A 17,672-nucleotide genomic window follows, 5' to 3' on the forward strand; every position below is an offset into this window, starting at 1 on the left:
CTGTCTAGCGGCCGGAGTTCTAGTCCTTTTCACCCCTCAGGCCCTCAAATTTCCCGATTGTTTATCAAGGGGTCAAATAAAAAGATCTCTATGTCCTCGGCCCAATTCTGAGAATTCTTGGTAATGTGCTTTTGCCTTGGGACGTGGCAATAAACATACGACTCCGGTTTCTCACTAAGGCTCCTAACATGGATGGATTTCCTTAACCCGTCTCTAACTAAAGCAAAGTGCTTCCCAATCAGCAACCCCTGGACTGGGTTTCCTCACCCTCCGCACAGACGCCCGCGCTATAGCGGGAAACCCAAGCTGCCCCGGAGGGCGCCCCCGGAGTGGGAACTACATATCCCAGGGTGCCCCAGGGCGGGGTCGCCCACTCGGATTGGCCAGGGGTCGGTGACGCTCAGTGTTTTGGCCCCGACGGTCACATGTTTCCTTTGTTGTGAGCTGCTGCAAACACTGGTGGTTGGAGGGAGACGCCGGCGCTGAAGAGAGCGCTGCGCCGCCGGCCGCTGAGGGAACGCAGGGGCTGCCGCTGCTGGTCACTGCTACTGGCTCTTTCCAGCCTTCGCCGAGAGGTACCCGGGGATGACAGCTCCGGAACTATCCGAGAGGCGAGGAACCGACTAGAACCGGGGGCGGAGGGGCGGCTGAGGTCGCTACCATGGGGGTGTCTGCAGGAGGGAAGCCGGCGTTGGCCGGCGTCTCGGAGCCAGACGTGGGGTCTGAGGAGAGATTGAGGCTGGGACTTGCAGCGTCTCTGTCTGGGGCGCGAGGTCTCCAGGGCACCCCGGGGTGGGGGGGCTCTTCAGTGCCGGCATGGTAACGGCAGTCCTGAAGGGAGGGCACCTCCGCCTCCTGGCACTACCGCCCCGGAACCGCGGCGTTGCTGGCGCGGCACTCCGGGGGCGGGTTGGGAGGAGCATGGCCGCCGGGGCTGGGGGTAGCAGGTGCGGGTCACCGCACTGCCCCAGGGGCAGGGGCAGGGGCAGTTGGTGCACAGGACTGGGCGGACGGCCCCCGCATGTTGCCAATGGGCTTTGAACCAGGCGCTGCTCTTTAATCGAAGGAAGCACTAAGAATGCGAAGGTCTCGAGCCAAGCCGTTTCGTTTGGTGGGGGCAACCACTGGTCCTGTTCGGGAGGGCTGACGGGGTCAAGGTGGGTCTCAGGGCATCGGGCCAGAGAAGCCCCATTAAAGCAGTTGCGAAATGTGCCAGGCACCGTCACCTGACCGTTACCCCCGCCCCCACCCCCCGCGAGCCTTTGTTTACCACGGATGGCGGCTGAGCCAGCGCCGGGAACCCGGCCCTAAAGCGACCGTCCCCGGGGAGTCGGGGCGGGCGGGGGCGCAGGCTTTCAGCCGGCAGAGTCTCCGCCTAACCTCCCCACCTTCCTACCAGTCCCGGACGCGGATTCTTAATTTAGTTCCTAATGTTCCCGCCCCCAAGTTCTGGACACTCTAGGCGCAGACGGTTACTGCAGCTGGGATTGGGCGCCTGCGGCGGACTGCGGGCGGGACGACGGGGCAAATTCCGAGTGTTTATTGGCGGATGTCTAGTCGCTGCGCCTTTAGCTGTTCTCCCCCGCCCCCTTGAAGGTGATCTGGAGGACGCGCGGAAACGCGCGCTCTCGCCTCTGGGGCAGCTGCGGCCCAACTGTAGCTAGCGGCGCGCGTTCCCGCGCGGAAGGACTGGGGTTCTAGGACGAGCCACCCTGTTGTCCCTCGGTGACCGCCGCCGCTTCTGCCCGAGCCTTAGGCAGTTCTGGGACTGCCGCGGACGGCAGCCGCTGCCCGCCCTTCGAAGACCGGAAAATTAGCCCCCTTTAACTAGTGTCGCTTTATTACCGAGATGGTGGGAAGGAAGTTCTCTTACGAAATTGTCTTTGCTGGTTCTGTAAACAAGGCTTAAGTAGCGAAATAAGGACTTTAAAGCCATATTTTAGGATGCCTCACTCACCCCTGAGGCAATGACTATTCACAATTGAGTTTAGTAGTTAATCACTTGCTTCCAAGCAGCTTAAGAATTACGCTTAGTATTTGCAGCTATAGCCTTTTAGGTCCACCAGCTGAGTTTGATTTTTATAAGGAGTGTAAAATAGATTTAAAATCTGCCTTGCGTCGACCAAGATTAAAATTAGAATTCTACTTTTAAAAAAATATAGCTTAGGGGCGCCTGGGTGGCTCAGTGGGTTAAAGCCTCTGCCTTTGGCTCGGGTCATGATCCCAGGGTCCTGGAATCGAGCCCTGCCTCGGGGGCCCCCTGCTCAGCAGAGAGCCTGCCCCCCCCCCCCCCCCACCGCCTGCCTCTCTGCCTACTTGTGATGTCTGTCAAATAAATAAATAAAATCTTTAAAAATATATTTTAAAAAAATAAAAATAAATAACTTAAGGATATTTTACTAAAAGTCAAAAAGTCTCTACCCCAGTTTAGATGAATTGTGTGTGTGTGTGTTTAAGAGGACTATGGCACACTCATATATTTACCCCGTGGTGATTCAACATTTGAGTGAATTTCAAATGTATTTTTAAAATTGTAAATTAAGAGGACGTTAGTAAAATCTCCAAGAAAATATGATGCAGTTTGCCAAATTTCATAAGTTAATAGTGTACTTGGGCTTTATCAGATTTTCTTTCCCTGTAAATTTGTAGGAATTCACCCAAGACCTAATGCATATTTGCAGAAGGTAGATGGAGTTCCCTGGGTGAAGCAGGAACTGAATATGAACAGCTCTCATTTGTTATGCATTCTTAATATATTTTTAATATTCAAGTGGAGATGACTACACCAGAAGGGGAGCTTCTGTGATCCCAAACTGTCTCATCACTTGTGCATTGAGGGCACTTAACATATCTAAATAAGTACAAACTGCAAACCTCTAACCTTTTTTTAAAATCAACACTCAGAAGCCTGCTTATCTAGACAAAGCCTGTAACTTTGTCTCAGAACAGGAAAAAGAAATGCATTAAGGCTCTTAAGCTTTAATTTAAACTTTCCTAGCTTTTGTTCAGGTTGCTAAAACCTTCATGCTTAAAAAAAAAAAAAAAACAACTTCCTTGTTTTTCTGCCATTTCATTAAAACCCAAAAGTCAAGCCTGTGAAAAACAAATACTATTAAATAAATGACAGCAGTTTTTTTTGTATATACTTTAAAAAAAAATCTGTACACTCCACCTCTTTAATGACTGGACTTTTTTTTTTTTTTAACTTATTTATTTGACAGAGAGAAAGAGAGGGGGAGCAAGAACACAAGCAGGGGGAGTGGGAGAGGGAGAAGCAGGCTTCCCGCTGAACAGGGAGCAGGAGGCCTCAGATGGACTCAATCCCAGGACCCTGGTATCATGACCTGAGTGGAAGCCAGATGCCCCTGTATATACTTTTGCCTAGAAATTTGAGACATCCTTTTTCAATAAATATTTAGGTATGGACTGTATGCTGACAAATGTAAATAAAATAGCCTTATAAGTATATCCATCTAACTAAATGAAGTTTTATATGATCCTAATTGTGTGACTGAAACAAAATGTGGCCATCTGACAACTTGATATTTTAAAAACTTTATTCTTTCTACTATTAAAAACACAATAGCTAAACTTTTAATTGATGAGTTTGTCATTCTGCCTAAATTCATCACCCAAGGGTTTATAATTTTTCAGCATTTGGCACATCTTAAAGTCTACTAAATTGATGTTTAAAAGTGATTAAGCCTGGGGCACCTGGGTGGCTCAGTTGGTTAAGTGTCGGAGTCCGACTCTTCATTTCAGCTCAGGTCTCGATCTTGGGGTTGTGAGTTCAAGCCCCACATTAGACTCCACGCTGGGCTTGGAGCCTACTTTTATTTTTTTATTTTTTTTTTAAGATTTTATTTATTTATTTGACAGAGATCACAAGCAGGCAGAGAGGCAGGCAGAGAGAGAGAGAGGAGGAAGCAGGCTCCCTGCGGAGCAGAGAGCCCAATGTGGGGCTCGATCCCAGGACCCTGGGATCATGACCTGAGCTGAAGGCAGAGGCTTTAACCCACTGAGCCACCCAGGCGCCCCTGGAGCCTACTTTTAAAAAGAGTGATTAGGTTTTACTCTTTACTCAATAGTTTCTAAAAGTTATTTCTGTAGATAATTTGTCACCCCTAAGGTAAATAAAAATCACTAACAAAGATACTTTTATACATAGAGAAGTCATCCAAAATACTAGATCTTAAACTTGGTCTGGTCGAGTGGCAGAGCAGAAGGTAGTGTCCTTGCAGATTTAATTTGATTTTAATATGGAACAATGTATTAAATACCATGTTTCTAAAAGAAACATGTTAGCAGGGTAAAACCAAATGACATTAAGTCTACAGGTTAAGTCTAGTGAGAAGCATGAATAGGTTCAACAGGCAGCTTGATAGTAGGTATGATGTTTGATAATTAACATTTTTTTCCTCCTTTGTGGGTTGGGGAATATTAGTATGCAAAAGTTTTAAGGCAAGGGAGAGAAACACTGAATGAAGATATTTGATTATTTTGTTCTGTGATTTAAGATCATATTCTTTTTTAATTACAGAACCATATTAAGTCTGACACATTGTTTAAGCACTGCTAAATTTTTCATTAGACGCTTATTTTTTTCTCTCTCATTAATCAGAATGTATTCACCATTTGAATTCTAGTCAACAAGGGATAACCACTTGTTGCTCTAATCTTAGGGAAAGAAATTTAAGTGTCAGTTGGTTTCTGATGTCTGTCTTGGTTCAACATTTAAAATGTTGAAAATAACATCTTGTTTATTTACTGTTTCTTATTTTTTATTTAGCTGTGTAAAATAAACATTTATTTAGCTATGTAAAATAAACTCTTCTTCCTCCCCTCAAAAGAAAAGAACACCTTGAAGACTGGATTTTAAATACTGAATTTGTAAAACTTGGTTCAGTTTTACAAATGCTCCCAAAGTAAAGCTTTAAATTGAAATTTTAAGAGTGTAAATTTATAGTTTTTAAGAAGTCATTAAATAGAGGCGCCTGGGTGGCTCAGTGGGTTAAGCCGCTGCCTTCGGCTCAGGTCATGATCCCAGGTCCTGGGTTCGAGCCCCACGTCGGGCTTTCTGCTCAGCAGGAAGCCTGCTTCCTCCTCTCTCTCTCTGCCTGCCTCTCTGCCTACTTGTGATTTCTCTCTGTCAAATAAATAAATAAAATCTTTAAAAAAGAAAAAAAAAGAAGTCATTAAATAGAATGGTTCAAATAAATAAATTAGCTTTTGAGAAAATCGGGTGAAAGTATTTGAAATGTATAAAAATGTATAAAATGTATAAAAAAATATAAAAACTGCATGATTTTATGTAGTACCATGTTAAGTATAATTTTCTAGTCCTTTTAAAATAATGGACTTACTATGTTGTACTTTTCTGGCTTTCTTTTGCTTTATATCTATATAGCTTTATATTAAAAATAAACCTCTTCTTCTAGTTAGTCTTCTCATTGCTGTTTTCTGCACTCAAAGTTAAATTTGCAAAAGTGTAGTGTATAGCATAGTATGTGACAGTTCACTATCACTAGTTGTAGGGACCACATTAGTGAAAATGTTGGTTTCCTTTGATATATGGTATGTATTGTCTTAAAAGCTCCTCCTTAATCCACACAATCTTTAAGACTGATGGTAATTTCTTTATTTTATATAGGATTCCTGCATTCTGAAGAAAAATTAGGGTTGGTTGCAGTACAGCTACATTCTAGATCAATTCTGATATTATAACTCCTTTGGGCTTTGTACACTGACCTCCTCTGTCCTTTGCCTTTACCTATTAGGCTGGTAAGTATTTCCTTAAAACTTCACTCAAAATGCCCTAGTGAATTGCCTTGCCCTTCTACTCCTTAAGGTAATAATTCTAGACCAGGTCAATCATGAGAAAAATCTATTCCAATCTGTGTTTTCTACTAGCAAAACACTAAAAATTTGAATCTCTTTTAGCATCAGTCCTGGAGTAGTTGTTGTTCTTCTCCTTTTTTTGTTTGTTTGTTTGTTTAAAAAAACCGTATACCCAGTGTGGGGCTCAAACTCACAACCCAGAGATCGAGTCACATGCTCTGCCTAGCCAGCTAGGCACCCCAGCCCTATAGAGTCTTGAATTGGATCTGAATCCAGTATTTATGATCCCAGTGCCAGACAGAAAAACATTTCTTCAGTTGACTTGGATGCCTACATTGGCTCAGGATTTTATTGTCCATTGGGAAAAAAGCCACTTACTTAGCTAGGATTAACAATCTTCTAATTTGACCCAAGTTGAAATATTCTTTACCAGGGGTACACACAAGTTATACTTACTTCTGGGAGTAAGGAAACGTTCAAAATAACTTTTATTTTACAATTATAGCATAATCAGGGCATAGAGATGTGTTTGTGTACATATGTAGGGGAAAATGAGTAGTTCATATCTTTGTTTTCATGATCAACTTTTTAAAATTTGCCTTTTTAACACTTTATGATTTCTGTTTGTAGATATCTGAGCCAGACACAAGAACCACTTGTGTTTAATTACTATTGCTGTTCTCTGCACAGTTCAGGGTTCTAGTACTTTCTCTTAAGCATTCCTCTCCTTCCCATCCACCAAAAGAAAAAAAAAAGAACTGTGCTGAATTAGTTGGTTTTCACAGGTACTAAGTTTATAAGGTTTAACAAAGTAGAAGAAATAATATTAATAAGAAATAATGTTAATGCATTAAAATGCATGTATAATAATACATTTATATATTCTAAAATAATTATTTGAGATTCTATATGGATAATCTAGATAACTAAGGATTAAAAACTAATTTTTTCTTGAATTACCAAGACATTTTCTGATTTTCTCAAACTGATTCCATAGTTTTATAATACATAATGACTAAACTGTCAGTTTTTGTAGTATTGATAGACAAACTCAGAATTATTTAATGGCCCCAAACTCAGATGAGACCTCAACTACCAGCTACTCTTCAAATAGCCATTGTGGAATAGTCACAGGATATATATTTTGTCATCTCAGTGCCACCAATAGCTTGCTATTGACACAAATCTTTGTTTACTCATCTTTCAAGAAACTTTACTCCAAGATAATATTGTCAAGTAAGGAAGTTGACCAATAAGGAAACTAATTTGTATGTAAAAGAGCATAAAATTATTAATTTGCTTTAAGGAATTGTTATTCAGTAGTGATTTCCTATGCAAAAGTAAACTTTTAAACTATGTAGAAGTCAGAAACTGAAGGCTAAAAACTTCTTTAACATATTAGCAAGTAAAGCCAACTATGCTTTAAGTGATTAGTATCCGATAATACATTGCTGTTCTCCATTTATTTTAGGTGTGGAAATTAAAACAACACAAATATTTTGACTGGGGATTTGGTCAAACAAATGCTAAAAAGGTATTATTTATATTATATTTACATTTATAATATTTATAAAATACCTAAGGGGTGCCTGGGTGGCACAGTTGGTTGAGTGTCTGACTTTTGCTTAGGTTGTGATCTCAGGGTCCTTGAGATTGAGCCCTGTGTCAGGCTGTGCATTCAGTGAGGAGTCTACTTGGGATTCTCTTTCTCCTCCTCCCTCTACCCCTCGCACTTGCATGCTCTCTCCCTCTCTCTCTCTCAAATAAATCTTAAAAAAAGAAAAACACAACTAAACATTGTTATTGGAGAATCCTAACCATTTATCTTTCTTTAACCAGGGATTTCTTAAGCCAGTCAGAGTAATGGGAAACAATTCTATCCTCAAGATCATAAAGGAAAACAGTCCCTCTTCTACATTTTTCTGTAGTCTTGGAGATATTAAGGAAATTCTCCTCATTTTTCTGAGACATAGGCCAAAAATAATTTTAAATCTACCTAGCAGTCAGGAACTAGGTCTACAACATGCTTGAGTTCTGCAGTTGGAAATAAACCCTAGAATACCTTTAACCAGAAAAATCCTTCTGTTAAAAATCTTCCTTTCAAGTGAGAGTATTGCTTCAGGAATAAAACTCCTGAAGAAATAAGCAAGGAAAAGAAAGATACTACCTTTTCTAGACAAATCATGCAACTGGCAGTCAGACACTGACATGACAGTCTGATCACCCTTGCATTTGCTACCTTTATCTAGATAAAACTTTGTCATTGTATTTCTTTGGAACAAACATTTTCTCTCTACTTTGTTTAGAGATGCTTATTTAGTTGCTTACTTTTTCCTGAAAGGAATGATGATCCTTTGATATTTGTTAAATTTTTAGAAGAATTCTACCTGTAATTTACGTTTTGTTTGCTTGATTGTATATAAATTCATTTATTATAAATCTTGAACCTATACTGTACTCTGAGATGTAGTTAAACTTGTCTTTACATTTTCAACCATTACTAGTTAAAATAAAATACTTTGTGTAAAATGGGAAAACAAAAGCTAGTAAATTAAATCTGGAAGCCCAAAAGATACACTTTGAAATACTTCTCCTATTTCTAAGATCTTCTTGCGTGAATTATTTACCCTGTCATCAATAGGAAGAGTTTACATTTCGTGTTGTGGACACTGGTTAATGGGAGAGTTGTCGGAAAGTCTAGCAAAAGTGAGGATGTACAAAAAGCTAGGCCAAAGCTGCTTGGAAGGAAACAGCCCAGATCTGTGAGATAGCCTCCGCACGTACAAAGCCGTAAACAAGTATCTTGTTGCTGTTGAATACTTTGTAATAGCAGCAGGTGATTTTATAGCTGTTATAATCAGGATTTTCAGTTTCCACTGGGCAAAAGCAGTGGAAGACCTTGTCAGTCAACAGTCAAGGAACCAGTTACAAGCATAAGAGGCAGAAAATAGTATGAAAGACAAACCCTTAATTCCTATAAAGGTCTAATCAGCCTTATATTAATACATAACTTGCTCAATCTATTATCTCCAAATTTATCAGATAGAGATACTAGATAACAAATACCAGACACAATAAGATTATTGGATATAGAAAGCAGAGTATCTTTTCACTTGTTTTCTTTCTTGTCCCTTTTAGCCAAAAAGGAAGTTCTTAGTTCTTACAGTCTGTTATTTTGTTTTGCATTTTGTTTGTATTCTGTTGCATTATTTTGCTTCATTTAAACACTGAGAAGGGGCACCTGGGTGGCTAAGTCAGTTGGGTATCTGACTCTTGATTTTGGCCTGGGTCGTGATCTTGGCTTTGTGGGATTGCACCCTGCTTCTGGCTCTGAGCTCGGTGCAGTTCTGCTTAGGATTCTGTCTCTTCCTTTCCCTCTACCCCTCCCTTGGCTCATGAGCTCCTGCCCCCACAAAATAAGTGAATAAATTAAAAAAAAAAAAACTTCAAATACTGAGAGAACAAAAATGTAGAACAGAAAAGGCATAAAGTTGAAAATTTTTGTTGTCAGTAATGCCAGTAATAATATCACTAGTCAAAAACAATAATTTATGAATTTTTTTGAATCTAAAACACAGTAAGAATTTAAGTAAGCTGATTTGAAGATAAATTCTTTTTTTGGGAAGCTGTCTTATGACTGATTCAACCATAATTTGAATTTAGCTTGGTAAAGCATTAAGGTTAAAATAAGCTCTATTCCATATCATATTTATTTATGTTCATTATAATCAAATGGTTATCACTTGTGACATTACGTGCTTGAACTTTTTTCAGTTTCAACAACAAAAATTGGCATTCAGGCACAGTAGTGATCTCTCATCTATGGGAGATAGGTTTCTGTGTATTGAACCATTACTGAGATAACTTCATGTTAAAAGTGTATTTGAGGGGCACTGGGTGGCTCAGTTAGTTAAGCATCTGCCTTCAGCTCAGGTCATGATCTCAGGGTCCTGGGCTCAAGCCCCACATCAGGCTCCCTGCTTTGCGGAGAGTCTGCTTCTCCCTCTCCCACCGCCCCTCCCCTGCTCGTGCTCTCTCTGCTCTCTCTCAAATAAATAAATAAATAAAATCTTTTTTAAAAAAAGTATATTTGAGATATGTGCACATGTCTGGAAGCTTGCAATTTAGAAGTGATATGTATTGTAAGGGAACTTTTTAAAAAGATTTTATTTATCCATTTGACAGCAAGAGGGCACAAGCAAGGGAAGCTGCGGGCAGAGGCAGAGGGAGAAGGAGATGCAGGCTCCCTGCTGACCAGGGAGCCTGATGTGGGGCTTGATCCCAGGATCCTGGGATCATGACCTGTGCCAAAGGCAGACACTTAATGACTGAGCCACTCAAGTGCCCTATAAGTGAATTTTTACATTTTAACCCATGTATATGTGCATGTATTTGTGGGTAGCACACACTTACATGGGCAGCCATAACCCAAGAAGTTGAATGACCTACAATAAGGCAAACTTGAACTCTCTAGTCAGGAAAATCTCTAGAGAGATGGGAGGAAACATCTCCCTTTTTTTTAGTTCTTGATAATATATTTAATACATTTATGTTCTTGATAATACATTTTAAAATATTTTAAATATGTAATTTTATTCATTTAGGTATTAAAATGAACAAAAAAAGATTTTTTTAAAAAAACTTTTCTTCTTAAATTTTATTTATTTATCTGGCAGAGAGAGAGAGAATGAGCACAAGGAGGGAGAGCTGCAGGCAGAGGGAGAAGCTGAGCTGCTGCTGAGCAAGGAGCCGGATGAGGGACTCCATCCCAAGACTTTGGGACCAGGGCCCAAGCCAAAGGCAGATGCTTAACTGACTGAGCCACCCAGGTGTGCCTAAAACGAACAAAAGAAGATTTTTATTCTTAGGCAAATCTGTTACCTAAAACCTCCAAAACATAATTAGATTACAGTTCAAAATCTGGCTTTCTGGGACCATAATGTATATGTAGACAAATATTTCCTCAAATTTAAGAAAAATTTAATTATTTTAATCTAATTTTACTGACTAAATACCCAGTAATTGACATTGCTCCAAAAACCAGTTATTCATAAGCATTCTCTCAGGTTTATTTTTTTTTCTCTTAGGTTTATTTTTATTTATGTGTTTATTTAAATAGGCCTTATACATGAGTTTCCACTGCTATATAGCAGTTTCATTATATTATAAACTTTGTTATACATTTAGAAAATAATATATAATATTTGAATACTTAAAATTTTCTGTTTGTTTTCTTAAACTTAGAAGTGAGGGTAAAAATTATCCTTGTCAGTCTTTCGCTTGCTTTACAAATAGTTCCTGCCTATTTAGAAAAATCTGTCTTAGGGGCGCCTGGGTGGCTCAGTAGGTTAAGCCACTGCCTTCGGCTCAGGTCATGATCCCAGGTCCTGGGTTCGAGTCCCACATCGGGCTTTCTGCTCTCTCTCTCCGCCTGCCTCTCTGCCTACTTGTGATTTCTCTCTGTCAAATAAATAAAATCTTTAAAAAATAAAGAAAAAAGAAAAAAGAAAAATCTGTCTTAATCCTGTGTATAAAGTCCTAAGGCTATAAACAACTTTTCTTGTTAATTATAGTAACAACCTCATAAGATTGTTGGGAGGTTTAAATTAAATCTGTATGAAGAATTTAGACAGTTGGGGCACCTGGGTAGTTCATTGGTGAGGCATCCAACTCTTAGTTTTGGCTGGGGTTGTAATTTCATGGGTGGTCGAATCAAGCCCCATGTTGGACTCCACACTGAGAGGGGAATCTACCTGAGGATTCTCTCTTTCTGCCCCTCCCTCTTCAAATAAATAAGTAAATCTTACTTTTATAAAAAAGATTTATTTATTTATTTATTTAAGGGAGAGCAGAGGAGGGGCAGAGGGAGAGGGACAGAATCTCAAGCAGACTGTCTACTGAGAGCCCCTTGTGGGGCTCTGTGACCCTGAGATCATGACCTGAGCCAAAATCAAGAATCAGTTGTTTAACCAACTGAGGCATCCAGGCACCCCAATAAATTATCTTTAAAAAAGAGAGAGAGGGATGGCTGGGTGGCTCAGTTGGTTAAGTGACTGCCTTCTGCTCAGGTGGTGATCCTGGAGTCCCTGGATCAAGTCCCACATCGGTCTCTCTGTTCAGCACGGAGTCTGCTTCTCCTGACCCTCCCCTTCTCGTGTTCTCTCTCTCTTTCTCTCTCTTTCAAATACATAATCTTTAAAAAAATAAAAAATAAGAGAATTTAGAAAGTGCCGGGCACATAGCAAGCAGTTTTTTTTTAAAAGATTAGTGTTCTGTTTTTTTAATGTATTTAAGGAAATATAGCCCCCATGGCATCGTCAAACCAGTTAATACACAATTAGTACACAGATTTGGCTCTTAATAGTTCCTACAGCCTTACTTGGTAGATTTCCAAGAACTTCCTTAGTTTTAGCCAGAATTCTTAGAGGGAACCAAAATGACCCTCCTTCGGTCATTTTAGGATGTTTTAAATCCACATAAACACAATAGGAATGTCCCTATTAGCATACTGCCTCTAAATCCCCACCTGGTGATCGATCCCAAATAAAAATAGTGTTTATTTTACTTGCATCTTTATTCCATTTGACTGATAACATTGCTTGAATTTTTTTCTGACTTTACCTGCAAAATTAGGAGATGAAGAGAGGGATAGAAGAGAAAGGATTTTGTACATGCAAACATCTAGGTATCCTTCAAATGTTATTACAACCAGGTACTTTTTCCTACTATTTAGAATAGCCTGGTGTACATCTGCCCAGGGAAAATCCTATCACTGGGACTTAAGAAAGATTAAGTGCTAATTTATATGAAGAGGTAAAAAATATTTAATAGAACCTTAAGTGGGAACTGTCTATACCAATGTGGTATCATATTGCCTGTGCTACCTTATTAATCTTTTCGTGAATATGCTTTGTCTCAACTATATATAAAAAAAAAAAATCAGCAGCAAGATCTAGTAATATCATACATCTCCGAAAACCATAGGCTAAGCACAGTATCCTGGCAATGGTAGACACACAAACATTTGTTGATAATGTTAGAAAATGGAAGTGACAAGGTTAAATACACTGAGTGAAGGAATTGATGAAAGTTGGAAGTATCTAGTGAATATTGAACTAGGGTATCTGGGTCATTAGAGTGATGAGAAAAGAAGGCAAATGTAAGAACAAATTAGGGGGCGCCATGGTGGCTCAGTCGGTTAAGTGTCCGCCTTCAACTCTGGTCATGATCCCAGGGTCCTAGGAATGAGCCCCAAATCAGGCTTCCTGCTCAGTGGGAAGTCTACTTGTCCTTCTGCGTCCCCAACTTGTGTGCATGCACTCTCTCTCAAATAAATAAAATCTTGAAAAAAAGAATAAATTAGAATATGAAAGAGAATATAATAGCATGAGTTGCTTCTTGGTTTTGGTATTTCATATTTTCTTATTTCACATAAGGATTTTTAAAATGGGGTATAATTTAATATGTGAGGGTTATACAAAGAACAGGGTGTTTTTTTTTTTTAATTTGTTTTTAGAGAGAGAGTGCATGTATGCACGAACATGAGTAGGGGGAGGGGCAGGAAGAGAGAATTGGTCAAGCAGACTCCCTGCTCAGCTTGCCCTGGCTCAGTCTCAAGACCCATGAGATCATGACCTGAACTGAGACCAAGAGTCAGTGGCTTAACCAATTGGGCTACCCAGGAGCCCCACAAAACACAGTTCTAAATTTAGTTTGTTAACTCTCAGGTCTCCATTTTATTTGTGGCTTGTGAATGTAGGATGGCATTTCATTAGGGGGTTATCTTTGATCTTCTTAAACCTTCATTAGGCTTAGTTAAGCCTGGATATCTAACTGTTGAAATATTTCAGAAGGAAGTTGGGACCTTTAGAAGCAATTGTGTATATGAGATTATGAGAGCATGGGAATAGTTGGGAGTTATTCTGAGTGCTCTTAAGCCAGTTACAGATACCTTTTGGATCACATATTTATGGAGATGTGAAAAGAGAGTGGCAGCAGAAGAGCCACATTAAAAATCAAAACTTAGGGGCGCCTGGGTGGCTCAGTGGGTTAAGCTGCTGCCTTCGGCTCAGGTCATGATCCCAGGTCCTGGGTTCGAGCCCCACATCGGGCTTTCTGCTCAGCGGGAAGCCTGCTTCCTCCTCTCTCTCTCTGCCTGCCTCTCTGCCTACTTGTGATTTCTCTCTGTCAAATAAATAAATAAAATCTTTAAAAAAAAAAAATCAAAACTTAAAGAGAATTGATAGCTGTAGCCCATTGTCTCAGTCTGTTGGCTTAGTCAGTTTACCTATTCATTTCTGAAAGAAGTTTGGGGATGTTTCTTATTAGTGAAAGGGAGAAGGGCATAGATACATGTGTTTTAAAGATCTCAAAACAAGATACTGCATATTAATAGTGGAAACTGGGTGAAATAGAGGAAACCAGAAGATAAATCACTTAACATTTTGGCATATGTGCCTCCTTTTTTCTATCCCTTGGATACACTGATTAATTTTTTCTATTTTGAGCATATGTTTTATGATCTGCTTTTCACTTATTATCTAATTAATAAGTCCCCCTGTCATTAAATAGTCTACATAATTTTAAATGGCTGCATAGACTGTCTTCAGTCCTTAAGATGTAGTGTGGTTTAACTCATCTCCTATTGTAGGGCATTTAGATTGTTGTATTTTCTATTAATAGAGCATTGAATATCATTGTAGATAAATCTTTCCACATATTCCTGTTTCCTTGGGATAGCTTGCTAGCAAGGGACTTGCTGGTCAAACAGTACACATTTTTAAAAAAAATAATCTCTGTACCCAACATAAGGCTCCAATTTACAACTACAAGATCAAGAGTCACATCCTGTACTGACTGAGCCAGCCAGGAGCCCCAGTACCCATTTTTTTTTTTTTTTTAAGATTTCATTTATTTATTTGACAGAGAGATCACAAGTAGGCAGAGAGGCAGACAGAGGGAGAAGGAGAAGCAGGCTCCCTGCCGAGCAGAGAGCCCAATGTGGGGCTAAATCCCAGGACCCTGAGATCATGACCTGAGCCGAAGGCAGAGGCCTAATGCATAACCCCACTGAGCTACCCAGGTGCCCCCGCCAGTACACATATTTTTAAAGGCTACTGATAGGTATAATTGAATTCTTCTCTCACAATACTATATTAAGATAATAAACATTTATATTAAGATTCTGAATGTGGTCAAATTCTTTGTCTTATAGCACTCAAACTTAACTCTGCAGCCAGTGGATATAACCCAGTTGTGTAAAAGGGGAGAAAGAAGTTATTAGTAATTCAAAAAGTATATAGTATCTTTGGGGGGTGGGCTTAAGAAGTACTATTGGCAAATTGTACCCATAATGCAAATTTTTATTTGTCAATTCTTATTAAAAAGAGATAGTACTCTATACTCCTTATAAGATACATCAAGTGTGTGATTTTATTGTAATGTTTACATCAAAATGAGACTATGTTGTTTCAGAATTTTTTATATATTGAAATGTTTTCTTTTTTTTTCCCCCTATTTTTAGCCATATAAAGAAGAGCATTAACATTTCTCAACAATTATATAGTCAACTGATGTAACAATGGTACTAATATTGGGACGAAGACTAAACAGAGAGGATCTCGGGGTTCGTGATTCCCCAGCAACTAAGCGTAAAGTTTTTGAAATGGACCCTAAATCTCTGACAGGCCATGAGTTTTTTGACTTCTCTTCAGGATCATCCCATGCTGAAAACATACTCCAGATATTCAATGAATTCCGAGACAGCCGCTTATTCACAGATGTCATCATTTGTGTGGAAGGCAAAGAATTTCCTTGCCATAGAGCTGTTCTCTCAGCCTGTAGTAGCTACTTCAGAGCTATGTTTTGTAATGACCACAGAGAAAGCCGAGAAATGTTGGTTGAGATTAATGGTATTTTAGCTGAAGCTATGGAATGTTTTTTGCAGTATGTTTATACTGGAAAGGTAAAGATCACTACAGAGAATGTACAATATCTCTTTGAAACGTCAAGCCTCTTTCAGATTAGTGTTCTCCGTGATGCTTGTGCCAAGTTCTTAGAGGAGCAACTTGATCCTTGTAACTGCTTAGGAATCCAGCGCTTTGCTGATACCCATTCTCTCAAAACACTCTTCACAAAATGCAAGAATTTTGCATTACAGACTTTTGAGGATGTGTCGCAGCATGAAGAATTTCTTGAGCTTGACAAAGATGAACTTATTGATTATATTTGTAGTGATGAACTTGTTATTGGTAAAGAGGAAATGGTTTTTGAAGCCGTCATGCGTTGGGTCTATCGTGCTGTTGATCTGAGAAGACCACTGTTACATGAGCTCCTGACACATGTGAGACTCCCTCTGTTGCATCCAAACTACTTTGTCCAAACAGTTGAGGTGGACCAATTGATCCAGAATTCTCCTGAGTGTTATCAGCTGTTGCATGAAGCAAGACGGTACCACATACTTGGGAATGAAATGATGTCTCCAAGGACTAGGCCACGCAGGTGAGAGAACTATTTATAAATGAACTACAACATAATTAACAAAAGTTTTTATTTTTTAAATATTTTTAAACCTCCTCAGTGAAATGTCAGTGTAGTCATTTATATGCATTGTCTACATATGGCTTTTCATAATTTAAGATTTGTTTTGGATTACATAAATCATTAAAATTTCTCTCCCCCTCAAAAAAAAAAATTTTTTTTTTAAAAGTCTTTCTCAGTGAGGACTAGATTCAACACTATCATTCTTTGTTATTCTGAGCTGTGAAAGGTTATTGCAGAGTGTCTTCACAACTGTGAACATCTCAGCATATTTCTGCTTATTTCTTTTAATCTTTGTAGGATCCCAAATAATTCCACTTTTCTTTCTAAAGGGTCTTTGGATATAAAGTAGACTAAAGACTGTGGTAGACTCGGACTCTCTGTACTGCTTCTGCATATAAAAAACAATTGGCAGGGGTGCCCAGTTGGCTTGATTTCAGCTCAGGTCATGATCTCAGAGTCATGAGATCAAGGGCTGCATTGGGCTCTGCACTCAGTGGGGAGTCTGCTTGAGATTCTCTCTCCCTCATATAAGTAAGTAAATCTTTAAAAAAAAAAAAAAAAAAATCTCATCGTCCTGGGATCAAGCCTCACATTGAGCCCTGCATCAGGCTCTCTGCTCAGCGAGGAGCCTTCTTCCTGCTCTCTCTCTCTCTCTGCCTGCCTCTCTGCCTACTTGTGATCTCTGTCAAATAAATAAAATCTTAAAAAGACAACACCACACAAAACCACACACACGCACCCATACACGCAATTGGCAAATTCACAGACTTCCTTTTTTCCTAACAGGCAACTTGAAATATAAAGGTGAAGTAAGTAAACTAGTATACATTGAGTGGATTCTTGATGTAAAACCCAGGTTTCAGATCTCTTCTTATTGCCACAGTTACTTAATGTCAATCTTAATTTTTAAATTTTTTTCTGATTATAAAAATTATATCATCATTAGGGAGAATTTGGAAAATATATTTAGAGGTAGGAATTCAATTCAGTATTAGACTTGTATCTTTTTATAGTACATTATTTCAGTAAAACAGATTTTAATTTATAAGCTATAGAAAAATATTCATGTTAATACTTGAAGGAATAATATTAAATGTACTATACTGTGACTAAGCGAGAAATGGCTATTGTGAGATATATAGTAAAGAATCTTTCAGGATACCTGCGTGGCTCAGTTGGGTAAGCATCTGCCTTCTGCTCACGTCATGATCTCAGGGTCCTGGGATCAAGTCTCACATTGGGCTTCTTGCTCAGAAGGGAGCCTGCTTCTCCCTCTGTTTGCTGCTTCCCCT

At 39.4% G+C, this 17,672-nt stretch overlaps 1 protein-coding gene across 7 annotated transcripts in view; it reads left to right on the forward strand.

Annotated features, from left to right (window-relative positions):
* The first annotated feature begins 422 nt into the window (after nucleotides 1–422).
* KLHL24 (kelch like family member 24) overlaps nucleotides 423–17,672 on the forward strand; it is a 50,983-nt gene continuing 33,733 nt past the window's right edge. For 2 of the 7 annotated variants that reach the window (XM_047731640.1, XM_047731592.1), the window contains exons 1-4: nucleotides 423–575; nucleotides 5,651–5,781; nucleotides 7,310–7,372; nucleotides 15,362–16,338. In XM_047731640.1, coding sequence (XP_047587596.1) covers nucleotides 15,419–16,338 — 920 coding nt within the window. In that variant the 5' untranslated portion in view covers nucleotides 423–575; nucleotides 5,651–5,781; nucleotides 7,310–7,372; nucleotides 15,362–15,418. Of the gene's footprint in view, nucleotides 612–1,066; nucleotides 1,158–5,650; nucleotides 5,782–7,309; nucleotides 7,373–15,361; nucleotides 16,339–17,672 lie in introns of all 7 variants that reach the window. The other 5 variants (XM_047731599.1, XM_047731606.1, XM_047731613.1 and 2 more) reach the window with 5 other exon arrangements.

This window comes from Lutra lutra, chromosome 1 (genome assembly GCF_902655055.1).
Source record: "Lutra lutra chromosome 1, mLutLut1.2, whole genome shotgun sequence".
Lineage (NCBI taxonomy): Eukaryota > Metazoa > Chordata > Mammalia > Carnivora > Mustelidae > Lutra > Lutra lutra.